General features: G+C 37.3%; 2 protein-coding genes across 2 annotated transcripts in view; one reads left to right on the forward strand and one right to left on the reverse strand.

Annotated features, from left to right (window-relative positions):
• Nucleotides 1-19,555, reverse strand: part of LOC147074236 (uncharacterized) — a 626,724-nt gene that overhangs the window by 120,041 nt on the left and 487,128 nt on the right. The gene's annotated exons all lie outside the window — the stretch shown is intronic.
• Nucleotides 1-19,555, forward strand: part of LOC147074239 (murinoglobulin-2-like) — a 50,135-nt gene that overhangs the window by 24,259 nt on the left and 6,321 nt on the right. Inside the window, exons 13-24 of the mRNA XM_085943833.1 lie at nt 1,194-1,672; nt 2,761-2,996; nt 3,842-3,924; nt 5,448-5,560; nt 7,219-7,369; nt 9,507-9,754; nt 10,006-10,519; nt 14,930-15,078; nt 16,181-16,411; nt 18,245-18,379; nt 18,587-18,716; nt 19,250-19,437. Of these exons, the coding sequence (XP_085799959.1) occupies nt 1,194-1,672; nt 2,761-2,996; nt 3,842-3,924; nt 5,448-5,560; nt 7,219-7,369; nt 9,507-9,754; nt 10,006-10,519; nt 14,930-15,078; nt 16,181-16,411; nt 18,245-18,379; nt 18,587-18,716; nt 19,250-19,437 (2,657 nt within the window). The remainder of the gene's footprint in view (nt 1-1,193; nt 1,673-2,760; nt 2,997-3,841; nt 3,925-5,447; nt 5,561-7,218; nt 7,370-9,506; nt 9,755-10,005; nt 10,520-14,929; nt 15,079-16,180; nt 16,412-18,244; nt 18,380-18,586; nt 18,717-19,249; nt 19,438-19,555) is intronic.

The following is a 19,555-nucleotide window of genomic DNA, read 5'->3' on the forward strand; positions in this document are numbered from 1 at the left end:
TATTTTGTTAGTAATGTAACCATACGACACATTTCTAAGATATTGGACTCATGAAAGGATGATAAAAATAATGTATAAAAAAAATGAGGCGGCATTTTGGCGCTGCCTAGGGGCGGCATTTTATCTAGGGACGTCACTGCCCACAGCTTATCATTTATAAATTGAGGAAGGAAGAGGACTCCATCCCTTATAATTGTAGTTAAGAGTTGTTATTAGTGTCTTGAAAAAAAAATCTAAATCATAATATAGGCTGGTGTTAGACTATAAAAGATCTTTTATCAAATGAAGGTAAAACAAGAAATGTCACACAAAACTGAAATATGACTTAAGTATGGTAACCATGGCCCCCACATCCTGAAGCGGGCCTTCAGGCTCGATAGCCTAGATCATATGGCAACTTTCTGCATTTTTTTATTAGCCAACATTGCTCACAGTCTTGAGAAAAATGACTTTTTCAAAAAACAACACGGCTAGATTGCTGAGAGTCATGCATCTGCATAGCAATAACATTGAATGTCCGATAGAAGAATTAGTAGCCAGTATTGTCAACTTATCAAACTGCCAATACCTTTAAGGTTAGATTAGATTAGATTAAATGCAGATGAATTCCAACTACTCGGTCCAGCATACAACAACCGATATCGACAGCAAAATACAATTAGCTGCAGTTCCTGAAGACATTTTGCCGGCCTGAAACAAAAGAATATTATGATGATCTTCCTCATGCTGGAAATTTAAGAGACGCAGATGAATAAACAAATAATAACAGAGTAAAAATGGATAATCATTAGTTTTGCAGTGTTAATTTCGGACTTGAACGACAATTTTTGTTTTATTATTTTTTTTCTGATGACAAGAGTATTATTGTCAATAATACTCTTTGTTCTTCCCCCACTCCAGCGGAATTCTCTTGATGTAAACGCTTTTTGTTGAGCGAGCATAATAATTTGGCTGGAGTGGGGGAAGAATTATTTATTTTCAAATTTATTTATTTTTTACGTACCTACCGTGAACATTACAAATTACAAATTTAAGACATTCACAATATGACATTTAACAACAAAGAAACAGTGTAAAGATGAAATAAATATATGCAAGAACAAACATTCGCTCGCTTGGTCCAAATGCGGTTTTATATGTTTACTTCAAATTGAAAATATCTATGGTCTAATCTCTAATCATTTATTTTTCAGACCGCGTTCCAGACATAAAAAACGAGTCAGTTAGAATATACTTCGACAACACTTTAAAGACGTTCCTCAGTGCGGGGATGGAGATAATTACAGATCTCATACCAGAGAGAGTGGAATGTCCGGTGTCAGAACCGACACCGGACATCAGCGATACACCTGCTGCTCTTTATTCCGCTCTCGAGAGATATCCAAAGCTTCGTTCATACTTCCCCGAGACTTGGCTGTGGCAGATAAGAATCATGGATGCGAATGGTACCCTCGATATCAACACGACAGTCCCGGACGAAATCACAAAATGGGAGAGCCAGGCGTATTGTATCAGTAGGTCGGGGATAGCGACGCCCGTCAATAATCAAACAGGGATATTGAAAGTGTTTCAGCCATTTTTTATTGAGCTGTCCACGCCAAAAACCATGAAACGGGGTGAAGATGTCAGAATGTATTATAAGATATACAATTACATGGAGCAGAATTTGCCTGTATGTATACAATATTAATATATTACAATACTTGGGGTGCTCAGGATTGAACGAATATACTGGTGACTGTGCAAGTTGAGAATATTTGCAATGTAAATTCTATATAACTATTTTTAATATTCTATAATAGAGAGGTATTGTTCCTCAAATAAGGCTTTATTATCCTGTGAAAATATGTTGATATTTTTTTGGTTTATTAATGCTTTTAGTGTTTAAAAGAGGACAAGCAGGCCAAAATATTCAAATTAGATGTGAATAGTAGGTAACATTTTTTATACAGGAGTCCATGGGATATAATCCAATGTTATAGCCCGTTTACACGTGCATGGATTTAGTGCTGACAATACGTATTATCGCGGCCATAACAATAAAATGCAAGTGTAAACCCTGTGTAAGTTGCAAGACTGCATGCATGGATCAAAAAAGTTTGGAAGCTCCTGAATTGTCATGCATTAGGATTTTTTCGATCTGTGCCTGCGCAGTAGAACGATAGTGGCGAATCTGCCGGCAAAAAAACGAATTACACCGCGGAGAAACTCATTTTGAGATTAACAGATTTTTACGACCTGTCAAAGAATACCATAAAATGACAACATCGCGTCTCGCTTACTCTTGAAGAATGAGATTGGAGAGACAGTCAGCACTTTTACATGTCAATAGTTATTATCACGATAGTGTTTAAAATACACGCTATTGCTGCCAGTAAATCCATGTACATGTGCAGGCGCTATTAGTTCGTTATTTAATTTACACACTATTGGTGCCAGTAAATCCATGCAAGTGTACAGGTGCTAATAGGATTAAAATACTTATAACTTTTATTAGAGCAGTTACATATTTGAATCATGTTTCAGTCATATATGTAGTGTTGTGGTACTTCTCACAACTCATTTCATCTTCAGCCCCTCAATAAATTATTGGATGGTCATATGCTTTATATATTGTAATTGATTTAAGATTTATAAATATAACATTTATAGAAAATCTTAAACTTTGAAAAGCCCACACTCAGCAAGCTCATTCAGTCCAATTTTTTTTTACGATTTTCCGAAGTCTTTTCCATTATTATATTGTTTGATTGTTTAAAGGTGACTGTCGAGTTGGAAATAACGCCGGGGGCCTCAGCGACAATTACTTCCCACCAAACGGAGAGCGTGGTGAACAAGGTGTCGTGCATCGATCAGGGGAAGTCTCTGGTCAGTCATTTCACAGTGAAGGCTCACCAACTCAGGACAATCAACATCAGCATCACGGCGCAGATACAGAACCATATGCATCTATTGTGCAATCAGAACAAAACAATGAGTCATTTGTATGACTTCAGGTAAAAGGAAATTGTTTGTTTGTTTGATCGTGGCCACTATAATGAAGTTTGAATTGATATAAATAAAAAAGATTTATTAAAAATTAAATAAAGAATTATTTTTTAAATTGAATTATTTAAAGTACTACAAAAAAAAAATTGCGTTTTATTAAGTCAAACAACAAATAAAGAATACATTGAAACTATAAAAAATGACATGCTGAGGATTAAACAAGTACATGTGATATACTTGCCGCAGTCTAATATTAACCCTTTATAGGGCAAAGCATTTTCTTCAGATATTTAATATCTTAAAACAATTTCAATATAAAAATAAAAAGTATCTATCAGAATTTTGGAAAAACTATAATTATTTATGATGGTTTTTTTTATCAACCAGTTCCACATAATATAAATGGGAACAAAATGACTTGCAAAGTCAAGTGTCACTCGTGAATCTGTCGAGTTGCGACCGCAAACGCACAATGGCAAATACATTGACCAATCGTTGAAATAATGTTTTGCGAGCGATTGACATACACTTCATATTAGATGGTTTATTTCATAACCAGAGAACGTTCTCGATAACGTCATGAAGAACTAAGGTTGATATTTCCATGTTAAGTGTATGACTTATAGCTCATAAATGCGGTGGTCGATAAATAATTCTTATTTCTAACAGTTTTTTTGTTAATTCATGCAATTTGTTCTTTGACTTTTAAAAGATCTACATATTATTTTTCTTTTTAATTGTAATTACATGTCACTAGTTGTCCTTAAAAGCACTTCATTTAGCGTTAAGAATTTATTCTGCTGTTGGCAAAATTTCAACAAAATATTTCAGCAATAATTCTTTTTGTTTGCAGGGATAGAGTGATGAAAGCAGTTTTGGTTGTGCCGGAAGGGATTCCTGTTGAAAATCATAAATCTGCATTGCTTTGCGTTGATGGTAAATACGGAAGTATTCTAATCATTTTTTCATCAAATCTCATGTTATTATTTCAATGTTAACTAGGTTGAGATTAATTTAGGTCAGGGATTTACAAATTTTTTCGTCAGGGACAATTTTGAAATCAAAAATATTTGGCTTTTCTTTTGTAAATATTTTCTGTTTTTACAAAACAGGCAAAAAAATAAAAATTATTTCAATCTTATATTTTTAGCTAAATATACATTATTATTTACTCTTAATACACTAAAAAGTAATATTTAAATTTTTTCACCATTAGATTTATGCGATTGTTTGAAACTAAATCCAGCAATCTAGGCTCAAAGTTTGTGGTGTGAATATGCAAAACAGATGTGATATGGTTGTCTGTTAATTTTGCTATATCTGTTAATAATACTCATTGTAGAAAATGTTTTTTCACAAAATATGTAAAGAAGCCATTTGATGAGCATGTTTAACTATATTTGTATATACATGTGAAGTGAAGTGGAAGTGCTTTGTAAAATTCAATTAAATTCTTAGCATAAGATGCTTTTGCTTCCACATTCTCTTGCAAATCTATTAATTCAAACCGCATATTTAGGGGAACATTCATTCTTGCCAGAGGATATTTAATTTTTAAATCATCATCATCAGGGGCACGACAACCCGGTGTGGGTCCTGGCCTCCTCCAACAGCTCCCTCCACCTGTCCCTATCCAGTGTGGCCGCTTTCCAATTCGGTACCCCCAGAATACGGCAGTCACTGGCAGCTCCATCCAACCAGCGAATCTTTGGCCTGCCTCTTCTTCTGGATTGCTGGACATCACTCTCTTTGCCGGTTCATTGTCATTCATACGGTGCACATGACCTAGCCATCGCAGTCTCCCAATCTTAATTGATTGAACTGCGCTGCAATCTTCATACAGCCCATAGAGCTCAGCATTATATCTTCTCCTCCAATTGGTACCGTCCCTGATCGGTCCATATATACGGCGGAGAATTTTTCTTTCAAAGATGTTCAAGGCTCGTTCATTTCGCTGAGTTAATGTCCAGGTTTCCGATGCGTAGGTGAGCACTGGCTTTACAAGTGCTTTTAGTTCGGCGAGATTGTATGCGGGACTTAAAATGTCTTAACAGGCCAAAGTAGCATTTATTCGCAGACATGATTCTCTTGTTGATATCTTCTGTATTATCATTATATCGAGTTACGAGAGAACCAAGGTATATGAAACTGTCGTATCGACCGTATCAAACTTGTATGTAATTAATTTAATTTTGAATAACTGTTAATGTTCGATATGAAGAATAAAAAATAATACAGATTTAACATAAATCTCGCGGGACACACTCTGTGAACCCCAGATTTAGGTAATACAACTTTATTGCATAATAGTGAGAATTTTTTTAATAAAATAGCCAAATCCCAGACCCCAGGAAATTTTGGTGTCCACTGATAAAACTATATTTCTAAAGCCAGCGGTACATATTTTGATTGTCATTTAATGTCTATGCTAGGATTATGATTTTAATATTTTGTTTCAGAATTGACAAACAAAGCTGAAGTGTCGTGGACAATCGATAGAAAAGACTGCGTCGACGAATCAGAAGACTGGGTTGTGTCTTTAGTCGGCGATATTTCTGGACCCATGGCTATGGTTTGTAAGAGGAAATTTTGGTATATAGGTATTGTAAATAACCACATTTAAGATGTTAATACAAGAGACATTATAGGGAGATCTGGTAATAACACGTACCAACAGTAATGAAAGCAATACGGAATAATTTGTTTAGGCTTAATCAAAATGTGTAACAACCTCAAAAATATGCCGACTTGTACCAATTGGGACTTGGAACCAATTCATCACAATCCGGGCAGTGAGCTTTACCGATACAATTCATAACCACTCAGCCGTTTATATTGGAGACCATCTTTTGTAATTATTAGGTATTAATGATACTAACTTTGATTCCTAAATGGTATCCGGATCTCTCCAAATTTTAGTTTTAACGTAATTGCACTTGCTAATATTTTTTTAATTAAATTATTTTTTTTTTAACGAATTTACATCAATCTCAATATAAGATAATATAGTACATATTGAGTCAAAATGCGGTTTTAGTTTTACATTGTTTATTCTCGTATAATCTTGTACCATTTGGATTGTGGATGGAAAATATCTGACAAATTGAAGACAAAGTACAACAGAATGCTAAGTATAAAGAAGCTAGTGACGGGTGTGGCTGTTGCATGGTGCTTGTGAGAGTTTGAAGTTGTTGACAATTTTCCGGATGCCCGCGTAGAATCCATTTATTCCTCAACTTGTTACAGTAACATTCTTTATTCAATATACGTAATTTCTAACAACTTCATAAACTATTAGAAAAAGCCATAAAAAATATTGAATTCTTGATCTGCCTCTTTTTTTGTATTATTTCACATGACCTAAGCAGCATAATCCCTGAACTTTTGTTAATAACTGCTGCTTGACTCTAATACCCCGTTTATATGTGCATGGATTTACCGGTGACAGTATGTATTATCGCGGCCATAACAAGAAAATGTACGTGTAAACATGTATTATCCTGCAGTTGCAAGATTGCATTTGTGAATCAATAAAGTTTGGAAGCTTCTGAATTTTTATGCGACAGTTAGGGTTATTTTGATCTGCGCCTGTGCAGTAAAACAATAGTAGTGAACCTGCTGGCAAAAAACCAAACTACACCGCACCGCGGAGACTCATTTTGGGATTAACCGATTTTTACAATCTCTCAAATAGTACTATAAAATGATGAAATCGCATCTCCCTTATTCTTGAAGAATGAGGTTGGAGAGACAGTCAGGACTTTTACGTGTAAACAGTTATGTCACGATAGCTTATCTATAGCTGCCAATAAATCAGATTAGCGTACTGGTGAATTTGATTCAATTTATTTATTTTTTTACATATTGTGGACATTACAAATTATAAGTTTAAGACGTTCACAACATGACATTTAGAAACAAAGATATATAAGACAGTATTACATAAAAAAAGAGATAGATCAGTAGATAAATTAGATAGGTACAAGGAAGTACCCCAGATGAGTGAAGCAGACCCTATTTTAAGAATTTATAAAACAACGTCCACCTAAACTCATTCTCACGTAGGTGGAATATATCAACACCCGAGGCAATTTCGTTGAACATAGTTATCGCCCTCCCAATTGGCATTACCAGTGGCAGGTTGGTTCTGCACCTTGGGAGAATAAACAACCGATGGTCTCTATGATTCGAGAACATTGTGTTGTAATAATTAAATATCACTTATTTTAGAATGTCGACAATCTGATATCATTGCCGATTGGATGCGGAGAACAGAATATGGCGATACTCTCCTACAACCTGATTGCATTGGAGTATTCAACGGTCGGTAAAAGAGTGTCGGGAGAAATGAAAGATGAGGCCTTACGAAATTTGTTAATAGGTTTGTTCAATTAATTAATTGAGTTACATATTATGTAGAATTTGCTTTGTAGAATTATATTAAATTCCACTGATTTTTTATATGTTGTATTTTTTATATTATGATTATACATTTTGTCTAATCTACAATTTGTTCTTTCTAATATATTTTACTTACAGAAGGAGATGAGATTTGCTTTCTTATTCACTCTAGTAATATTGTTTAAATATAATACCAGTATGTATTTCAAAAAATCTTATAAACGTGATTAACATTAAAAGATATAAGTATCTGTCATGAGTTTTCTTTGCCATCAGTAAATTAAAAGAAAATCCACATTAAGGGGGGACATGCTCAGCGTAGGTCAAAATGGAGCTTTTGTTCTATTTTCAAAGCATGATCCTGGACATACCTTAAACGTTGTAGATAATCTATTTATATAATTTTGAAGCCTTATTATCCTTTATATTTATTTTAAACATTTGATGACTGCATAAAGTATTTTTATTACATAAAATAGTATTCTTTTAAACCTCTCGCTCTAATGTTTTAGAATATAGTCATATTTCAGTACATAAATGTGCAGTGGTGTTAAGATTTTTTACATTTATTAATTTTTAAACGCATTTATAAAACCATCAGTATAATTTATATCGACATTTCGACTTACATGAAAATCTTCAGAACTTATTAATCACGTAAGTCTCGGACTTACTGTATATCATCATCATCAGCCGGGGTCAATCCACTGCTGGATGAAGGCCTCCCCAAGCTTCTTCCAATTCTCTCGGTCCTGTGTCATTCGCTGCCACGTATTACCACCAAACTTTACCAGTTCGTCAATCCAGTGGCTTTTAGGGCGACCCTGTGGCTGTTTCGTGCCCCTTGGGTACCACTGGATGACGGCATTTGTCCAACGGCCATCCTTTCGGAGAGCAATGTGCCCCGCCTATCTCCATTTCAGCTGTTTCGCAACATCTGTTACATCGCGTACTCCTGTCTGCTTCCTAACCTCGTTCCTCATAGCCTCACTGTGAGACTCTTAGCCTTTGGACATCTCTCGTGTTGAGGATCCACGTCTCGCAGCCATACATGAGCATGGGTAGCACACATTGGTTGAACACCCTACGCTTAAGACATAATGGTAGGTCACTCTTGAAGATACTATTCAGACGTCCGAAAGCACTCCATCCCAGCTTTGTTCTTCGAGCAAATTCATCGTGCATGCTTCCGTCTATGGGCACCTGCTGTCCAAGATAGACGTAACTGCTGACTTGCTCGAGTTGGGTGCCATTAATACAGATAATCGCAGGGTCCGAAAAACAGTTCCTCATCACTTTTGTCTTTGAGACATTTATCTTTAGGCCGACCGTTTGACTGACATCCGCGAGTTCTTGCATTCTACCTTGGAGGTCTTTCGGGTCTTGTGAGAGTATAACAATATCATCTGCAAAGCGCAGGTGACTGAGGTCATCATCATCATCAGGGGCGCGACAACCCGGTGTGGGTCCTGGCCTCCTCCAACAGCTCCCTCCACCTGTCCCTATCCAGTGTGGCCGCTTTCCAATTTGGTACCCCCAGAATACGGCAGGTGACTGAGGTGCTCCCCATTAATTGGAACACCCTTTTCCTCCCAATCAAGTTTCCTAAATAAGTCCTCAAGAGTAGCGGTGAATAGTTTAGGTGAAATGGTATCACCTTGCCGGACACCTTTGTTAATGGGGAATTTACACAACCGTTTGTGGAGTTTCACGCATGCTGTGGCATCACTGTATATACTGTTCAATATGTTTATGTAGCGTCTGGAAATTCCTTGGTTGCTAAGGGCGTCTATAATTGAGAATTTTTTGATGGAATCAAACGCCTTTTTATAGTCTATAAAACCAAGATATAATGGCAGCTTGAATTCCTATGCTTTCCCTATGATTTCCCTGACGACTGTAGCCTCTTCTGAATCCGGCTTGCTCTCTTGGTTGGTTCTCGTCTAGAACTGTTTCGAGACGGTTTGAGAAATATACTGTATATTATTATAGACAGTAAAATTGCTGTCCTTTTTATTGACTGATTCAAACATTACAGTTGACAGTTTAATAATTTTTCAATAACTGCAAAAGATAATACATGATATAAGAAATAAATTATGATTGTGCTATTTCAGGATATCAACGGCAACTGCATTTCAGACATTCAGACACGGGTGCCTTTTCTGCGTTCGGATCGTCAGACCCCGAAGGTTCCACGTGGCTGACGGCATTCTGTGTGAAATATTTGTACATCCTCAAACATAACTGGGACATCGGAGGCGAGAGTCAAATCATTGAAAAGGCCACAAAATGGCTACTGGACTCTCAAATGGAAAACGGTTGCTTTCGAAACGAAGGACAAGTTTTCCACAGAGAGATGAAGGTAATTTTTGTTATATTTTACATGATATTATATTCAATGACACAGTAACACATCAATGACAGATTGATAATGTGGAATGCTTTTAATGATGTGCAGGAGAAATCAAAATACTTTACTTTTTAGCAGAGTCCTACCCCAGCTATATGATTATGGTATTTTGCGGCATTTGCTCTTTGAAGTCATAACAACTTTTGAAGTTATCACAACTGTAGATTTCATAAAAAGTAAATATGTTTGATTATTCCTTACAGGGTGGTTTACGCAGCGACACATCTGACATAGCCCTAGCAGCATACGTCGTCATATCTCTCATAGATGCTGACGTAACATTACTAAGACCGTCGATAATACAGAACGTCGCCTACTGCTTGATGGCACTTAAATACACTAACATAGAACAGCAAAACAACGGCGAAAAGGTATATGCCTTCGCCCTGGCAACACTTGCTCAGATTAAGATCGAGCAATTCTATACAAAGACGCATGACAAGAATGAGGTTATATCAGAAAATAAAAAGACCAGCAAAAGAGAGGCTCGCGACTTTTCGAGTCTGATGTCCATTGAGGATATATTACCGGATGAGGCGCTGCAGCTTGAAGACATATTCAACGATTATCTGCCTGGGAATATTACCAATTCAAAACATGATGATATAGATGATCCGGGACGAGAGAATGCTTATTTGGCTGGCGGAGCGACAAACGCTCTGCATCTTTTGAAGAGTATGGCTACGAGGAGTGGGGAGATGATCTGGTGGGAGGCTGGTAAATAGATTTTAATTTATTTTATTAGGTATATATTACGTAACTAAATGCCGCGTTCTCATTGAATGTAACAAATTTTTCGCACAATATTACACAATATGATCTAAACTAGCAGTTCTCAATTAGTGGCACACAATAGATGATCTATGTGACGTGGTTAGTTCGTACAATATACCAGTGTCGAGTGGTGGAGGTAGGCTGTTAAGATTCGACATAAATAGTGCACACTAAACTTCGTCAGTCATACTTGATGATTTAGTTCAACTAAGAATACAATTTGCAGATGATGCTGGTTAGTTTTGAAAATTCAATTAAACCCTGCCTAAATCAAACCATAATAGTTCAGGTATGCTATGGGCGATCCGACAAAAATAGTGCACATTTTTTTAGTCATACTTATTTGTTTTTGTTGAATTAAGAATACATAGTATTACAGATGGTGTTGGTTGGTTATACGAGGTATAAATGAGAACTCTGTCATTCTGGGCAGTGTTGACCTGTATGTCCCTGATAACTATCTTAGAAATAGAGACCATCAGTTGTTCATTCTCCCAAGGTGCAGAACCAACCTGCCACTGGTAATGCCAATTGGGAGGGCGATAACTATGTTCAACGAAATTGCTTCGGGTGTTGATATATTCCACCTACGTGAGGATGAGTATAGGTGGACGTTGTTTTATAAATTCTTAAAATAGGGTCTGCTTAACTCATCTGGTGTACTTCCTTGTACCTATCTTATTTATATAATACTGTTTTATATTTCATTGTTTATAAATGTCATGTTGTGAACGTCTTAAACTTATAATTTGTAATGTCCACAATATGTTTTAAAAATAAATTGAAATTGAATTGAAATTAGTTTTTTTAAATCCATCAAGCCCTGCCTAAACAAATCAATAATCGATAAAAAATATTTTATAGATAAATGAATTATCTACTATGTCTTGGATTAGGCAGGGTTTAATTGAATTTTAAAAACTAACAAACTCTATCTACACATCGTAGTCTTAGTTCAATGAAAACAAATACGTTTGACTGATAAATTTTAGTGTGCACTATTTATATTGGATCTTAACAGCTTACCTCCACCCTTCGTCACTGCAATATCTAATATATAAAAATTAATATTTGTGTGTTTGTTTGTTCGTATTTAATGCGCAGCCATACCGTTCATCCGATTGCGATAAAACTTTGTAAACTTATTGCTTGCACTTGCGGGAAGAGTATAGGCTATACTAATATATAAAAATGAATGTCTGTCTGTCTGTATGTCTGTCTGTCTGTGTCTGTCCCGTATGCGTTCCTATACCATTCATCCGATTGCAATGAAATTTTGGTAAGTGGTTGTATGCATACCCATAAAGGTTTCTGAATTAGAAAAATCATCATCTTCTTCTTCTTCTTCATTATATTTTCTTTTATTCGTATGGTTCCTATACCATTCATCCGATTGCAATGAAATTTTGGTAAGTGGTTGTATGCACACCCATAAAGGTTTTTGAATTAGAAAAATCATCATCTTCTTCTTCTTCTTCATTCTATCTTCTTTTATTCGTATGGTTCCTATACCATTCATCCGATTGCAATGAAATTTTGGCAAGTGGTTGTATGCACACCCATGAAGGTTTCTAAATTAGAAAAATCATCATCTTCTTCTTCTTCATTCTATCTTCTTTTATTCGTATGTTCCCTATACCATTTATCCGATTGCGATGAAACCTTCATCAGTTGTTGTGGTAACACCCGCAATGGTTTTTGAATTAGTACAACCATCTTCTTCTTCTTCTTCTTCTTCTTCTATTCTATATTCTTCTATTCGTATGCGTTCCTATTCCATTCATCCGATTGCAATAAAATTTTCGTCAGTAATTGTGCCAACACCCGCAAAGGTTTCTGAATTAGTACAATTATCTTCTTCTTCTTCTTCATTCTATCTTCTTTTATTCGTATGGTCCCTATACCATTCATCCGATTGCAATGAAACCTTCATCAGTTATTGTGGTAACACCCGCAATGGTTTTTTAATTAGTACAACCATCTTCTTCTTCTATTCTATATTCTTCTATTCGTATGCGTTCCTATTCTATTCATCCGATTGCAATAAAATTTTCGTTAGTAATTGTGCCTACACCCGCAAAGGTTTCTGAATTAGTACAACCATCTTCTTCTTCTTCATTCTATCTTCTTTTATTCGTATGGTCCCTATACCATTTATCCGATTGCGATGAAACCTTCGTCAGTTGTTGTGGTAACACCCGCAATGGTTTTTGAATTAGTACAACTATCTTCTTCTTCTTCTTCTTCTATTCTATATTCTTCTATTCGTATGCGTTTCTATTCCATTCATCCGATTGCAACAAACTTTTCGTCAGTAATTGTGCCAACACCCACGAAGGTTTCTGAATTGGTACAACCATCTTCTTCTTCTATTCTATCTTCTATTCGTATGCGTTCCTATACCATTCATCCGATTGCAATGAAATTTTGATCAACTGTTGTGCTCACGCCGCAAAGGTCTCTGAATTGTTACAACTATTTTCTTTTTCTTCTATTCTATCTTCTTCTATTTGTATGCGTTCTTATACCATTCATCCGATTGCGATGAAATTTTGACCAGTTGTTGTGAGCACGCCCGCGAAGAGTTCTGAATTAGTACAACCATCTTCTTCTTCTTCTATTCGTATGCGTTCCTATACCATTCATCCGATTGCAATGAAACTTTGGTGAGTTGTTGTGCCCTTGCCCGCAAAGGTTTCTGAATTACTACAATCATCTTTTTCTTCTTCTATTTGTATGCGTTCTTATGCCATTCATCCGATTGTGATGAAATTTTGACCAGTTGTTGTGCGCAAGCCCGCGAAGGTTTTTGAATTAGTACAACCATCTTCTTCTTCTTCTATTCGTATGCGTTCCTATACCATTAATCCGATTGCAATGAAACTTTGGTGAGTTGTCATGCGCATGCCCACGAAGATTTCTGAATTATAAAATCATCTTCTTATACTGTTCGTATGCGTTCCTATACCATTCATCCGATTGCGATGAAACTTTTGTCAGTTGTGTGCGGTTTCTAAATTATTATTATATAACATACAAAGTTTGTTGTTTGTTTGTTCCATCCAATTTTGATTTTTTTTTTACTACATATTTATAACATTAATAACGTTTTCATATTTTGGATTCGATATTAATTTAGTGTTCTTATGTTTGACCTTTACTCCTATTATAATTATTTTCATATTGCCATATTGTATTACACAGATATTTTAATATTAAAGAAATAATTACCTCTTATTATTTTTCAAATATCTAAGATAAATATAACCACGAAGCGACCCCGTGCGAAGCCGGGTACTTCAGCTAGTACAGTATAAAAAACACAATATATTCTAAAATGGTCATTAATATTCGCAATTTTTTATTAACTTTCCTATATAGTTTTGCACAAAACACAGCCAGTTATCTTTTTAAGACAGTGTTAGTATTGTAGTTAAAAATAATGTGATTTTGCTTTGATTTGATACCTTTTGATTGTTATTACTTGATGAAAAGACACTGCTGCTATTGAAATTGACTTTCCTCTCTAGATTTTAGATCCTAGAAAGGCCAATATTTAGTCCTCTAGAAGATAGCAACAAGAAACACGAAAGGTTGATAAATATTTCAGTAACTCATTTAGTGCTAACATCACGACAGGCGCGTTTGGAGTCGTTGGTCATTAGATATAATAAACATGTTATTTCAATGTGGTAATTGAAATGTTAACAGTGATTGTAACGGATATATTGTCGAAGATGAAAATATTGAAATGATACAAAATATTATTTATTTATTTATGTATTATGTCATCATCATCAGCGGGGGTCAATCCACTGCTGTATGAAGGCCTCCCCAAGCTTTCTCCAACTCTCTCGGTCCTGTGTCGTTCGCTGCCACGTATTTCCGCCGAACTTTACCAGTTCGTCAATCCAGCGGTTTTTAGGGCGACCCTGTGGCCGGTTCGTACCCCTTGGGTACCATTGGATGACGGCATTTGTCCAGCGGCCGTCCTTTCGGCGAGCAATGTGCCCCGCCCATCTCCATTTCAGCTGTTTGGCAACGTCTATTACATCGCGTACTCCTGTCTGCTTCCTAACCCATTCGTTTCTCTTACGGTCCTTTCGCGTGATGCCCAGCATGCACCTCTCCATGCCTCGCTGTGTGACTCTTAGCCTTTGGACATCTCTCGTGTTGAGGGTCCACGTCTCGCAGCCATACGTGAGCACGGGTAGCACACATTGGTTGTGTTATTATGTAATAATATTAAATATTATGTACCACGCTGGAAATAGGGTTTAATGATTGGTATTCAATTATTAATACCAATGCATATAGGATGTATTGAAAATACTTTTTAATTTTCTTTGTTAGGTTCTCTATCGGTATCAATTGAAACAACCGGATACGCAATGTTGAGTTTATTGACAATCGGTGGGCAGGAAAATATCTTAGAAGCAATGGCCGCCGCAAGATGGCTATCGCTGCACAGAACATCAAAGGGAGGATTCATATCCACTCAGGTGAGGTTTCACTAATTTTTACATACGTTAATGGCAATGGTGATCCGACAGATTCTACCTTTTAAGTAGTATGATGAATTGAACTGTGTATGACAGTTCGTTGCCTTAAAACTAGTCATTTGAACCAGTGGAGTAGCTTCATCGGAAGAGTTATGCTTTGATTTTGGACAGATGTTTTTTTTTCTTTCGAAACAATGATGGTGGCCCTTGCATGGTTTTGCACAACAACTTGCATATTTCTATCTATGCCACTGCATAAATAGTATATTTCCAATAATTGTGACATAGAGCAAAAACTGTTACTAAATTTTATAAAACTACGAAGCTGGAGGACCTTGAATGGGTTTTGCATATGGCCCCAATATTTCGATAGAGAGCGACTTATATTACAGTAGACAGTCAACAAGCCGAAATGACAAGGTCTTCACTATGTGCGGACTTTGGTTTTTTATGCAGGACCGGAGTGTCACCATCCAAGAACTTGCGGATGAGGTGGGGAATAAATACTGGTTTGGTACATTCCATTCCACGCATTCACGCGATTTGTCAGACTCCCTACTCTAATGATATGGCCCCACGAGATTTTCGACTGTTCTCTTTGAAAGAGACCCGCCCGATTTGAGTCATGATTAGACAAATAATGTGAAACACGGCAGCCAAGCACTCTATTCCAAAAGAGGCGTTCCAGAAATGCATCCAAAAATGTTGCGACTACTGGGAAAAGTGTGTGCAATCCCAATTAGATTAGAGTTTCAGGCCTCCACACAGGCCCTGCCTCGCGAGACCGCTGTATTCCGACTGCGAGCAGAAGTGAGAATGCACCGCTGTTGCGTACTCACTCCCACTCGCAGTCGGAATACAGCGGTCTCGCAACACAGCGCGTACGCAGCGCCCGTGTGGTTTCGATCTAATTGTATTTTTTCTAGCCGAAGGTCGCATAATTTAACATACCTCTTATTATGTGAGAGCAAAAGTTATTAGTGGACTATAAGGGGATCTCAAAAGTTTGGGATAATCTTACAGTATTTATGATGATCCATGACATAAAGTTGTTATATAACAAAAGAGCAAAATACATAAAACATATTAATTATTCTTCCAGGACACATTAGTAGCACTGCAAGCGTTGGGCAAACTTCGGCATTCCATGCCGGATTCTCCGCCATCTTTGAACGTGATGATTCAAGGCCCTGCCAGAGGCCGTCACTTTACAGTGAGCCCCACCGAGCGTCATAAGCTTCACACCGTTTTTATAAAGGCCGTAGACAAAATTGACGTCACACCAACGAAACTAAAGATCAAGGCTGAAGGAAAGGGTTGCTTACTTGTTCAGGTATAGATATTATTTGACTGATCCAAAGAGTTTTGACTTTATTTTACAATGTTTGACGGTAAATTTATGTTTTTGTTTTGGTTGAATTGCTAGCCATAGAAAAATGATGACGGCCTGTTTTGATGTTGTATTATAATGTTGATACCAGATGGAAATCTCCCACAGGAGACTACCTCAAAGGGCGGACCGAACCATCATATTTCCCAAAATACCACAGCCTACGTCCACTCTTCGCGGTGATCGCAACCCTCGGCCGAGCGGAACCCGTCTCCTTGAAATTCAAATTCGTCAAAATCCCGCCAAAACAGACGCGGTCTATCAAAAACGGCCGCTCGCGCCGCCACTAGTCAATCCGTCGGTAAAACAGGGAGCTTCCCGACCGACGGATAAAACAGGACGCCGCGAATCTGGCAGTTGGATCTGGATGGGCGCGAAAGCTCTCTCTTGCCTGATACGTCGACCAGCGAGGATCTCTCTTACATCAACCGCCGAACCAGCAGCATCGACCGCAAAATCTCTTCTCGCCTTCGCTCGCCTCGGACGCGAAGCCAAGCCAGCATTCCGGACAGCCCGCCAAAAAGACCACATCTGACATCGGCAGCACGCCAAGCCGCAAGCCCCGACCCTACCTCCCATCGGACAGCGAGCATCGCCTCGGATGCGAAGCCCCAGCAGCCAAGCCCGCGACACCACGTTGCAGCCCGCCAATTACCAACCGACCGCCAACGACGACAATAACCTGTATCTGTAACGACTACCCTGCAATACGATGAAATAAACCAGCCTTGACCAAATACCCCGTGCGTTTCTGTCCCCCACCCCCGCTTTGACCTTGACGTTATCACGGCCTGCCATCTCCGCTTCAGAGCGCGCAGAAGGCCGGTGATAATGTAAATAAATTATCTTGAGCACAGCATATGGGCCTCCATCGAGTGAAGGTTATAATAGACTTTCAAAACTAGAAATGGTTAATAGCTATTCAACCAACCTATTGGGTAATTACTCCATGTAAAAATACATTTAATTCTAGCCAAACTCAGGATCCAACACGTGCCTACACTGGTTACATGTAAATTGTACATATTACATTTCACCATGGCACAGTTCGGCGTCAGCTTTCTTATCAGAAAGAGATGACTGTATACTATATTATGGTCATCTCTAATTTTGGCAAAATTCATAAATTCAAGAATGAAAACCTAACCTAACAAATAATCCAGTATATCGGCAATTTTCAAAATTTGTTTGCCGTGGCTTCCTGTAAACCAACAATAACTGTGTTTTATTTAGATATGAATCTCAGTACTACAGCCCAAAGAGGTTGGGATGGTCTTTAATATACGACCATATATTTCTGATACAACATTTCACGGTGAAGTGTGATACGGCGAACTGCATACGTACAAATTTCCAGACATGGCCTACACTTTCAGATTTTTATACTCTATCAACTACCTATGCCATCGTGGGCTTGTTATAATGTATCTTTGAAATTTGTGATTGTTCATCTAACTAATGATGGTAATATTTGGTTACCTGTCTCTGTACAGTAATTTACAGTGATCTGTCCTTTCACAGCTATGTTTGTAATTATTATAATCTCAATGCTTTGATTCCGGCACAATTCAAAATCGTTTCATATTCGAAATTGCCAACGTATAAGAATTGGTGCCGTAACATAAATTCATAACAGATTCACTGACATATCTTATTATAACGTTTTTGCCACTGATCATCAATATAATTCTAATTGCCAGAAAATTTTCCTAAGCTTTATTAAAAAAATGTACATTTGGAAACCTGAATTTTTGATTCCATGATAATATTTTTCAGGCAACTCAGCGCTATAATACTTTGGCAAAAACGTACGACGCATCTCCATTCAAGCTATCGACCAAATTGACAACAGACGGGACCTTTCACTGCGTCGCCAACGATAGCTGGTGTATGTGCGCCGCAGTATTAGAGGTAACTATTAATGAATACATACTGCACAATTGTCCCAAGGTTGAAATTGCATTCCGCTGAGTCTCACTATTTATGAAACAGATTACCTTTGTGTTTTCAGCCCAAATTTTGATTGAAGACATTTTTACTATGTTTTGTAATACTACAAAATTTTCAGTATAGCTTGACAACGTGGACTTGTAAATAATGTTTATTGTTTTTGCATAGATATGTACGAGTTGGATTGAAGCGAGCGGCGTTGGTTTCCCGGAAATGGCCATCCTGGAAGTTCAGCTTCCAACTGGATACTCCCTTGACCGCAATCTACTATTCGACCTCATTAAAAATGATAATATTCGTAAGTCTAAAACTATTTTATCTGCGCATTTGTTTTATACACAAGACTGCTATCGGTCACTATCGGCGGTTATCGAGGGTAGTTTATCATATTATGTCTGTATTGAGGTATTATAATTGTTCCAATAAGTTAGCCGTCAAAACATTCAAAACTGTCTATCTCGCTCTAAAAGTTATCACTGCCAAGAGAAGTGCTGTTAAAACATAGCACTTATTGTAACAATTACAACTTTTTTCAATTTATTACTTCGACACAAACCTACGCTAGATAGCTGCCGTAACGGCCGAAAGCAGTCTTGTGTATACAATAGATGCGCTGGAATCGCCAATTTAGGCTCACTTTTTATACTTTCACTTAAACTCACACAGTAGCGTAGATGGTAGAGCAGACATCTCTGATCTCACCACTGGTAAAAGTTTCATGTTGTTCTCTCAATGTGGGTTTGATCCAGAGCAGGGTCGAAAGGCTAACAACCATCTTTATTAGTTCAAATTGTTTGAACTCATATTTCATTAGCATGTTGTCTGTTTCAGTACTGAGAAGAGTGGAAGAATCAGCTGATTTCAATACTGTATTCATGTATCTATCGTTGTCAACTCAATTATCGTCATTGAGGCCAAGCGAATGCTACAACTTGTATCTGATTGGACCGAAAGCCTATACACTTCCAGCAACCATTAAAATCTACGACTACTATCACACGGAGATATCTCAAACTGCCGTGAGTTTACCCAATTATGTACTCTTCTATTTGTGTTGGTTACCAGGAATGTATCAGGAGTATTTAACAAGTGTAACTGTTTCAATTGGCTGTGAATTTCAATTATTCAAAATTCTAA

This window comes from Rhyacophila brunnea, unplaced genomic scaffold (assembly GCF_057557595.1).
Source record: "Rhyacophila brunnea isolate RB1 unplaced genomic scaffold, BYU_Rbru_1.0 scaffold_16, whole genome shotgun sequence".
NCBI classification, from domain to species: domain Eukaryota; kingdom Metazoa; phylum Arthropoda; class Insecta; order Trichoptera; family Rhyacophilidae; genus Rhyacophila; species Rhyacophila brunnea.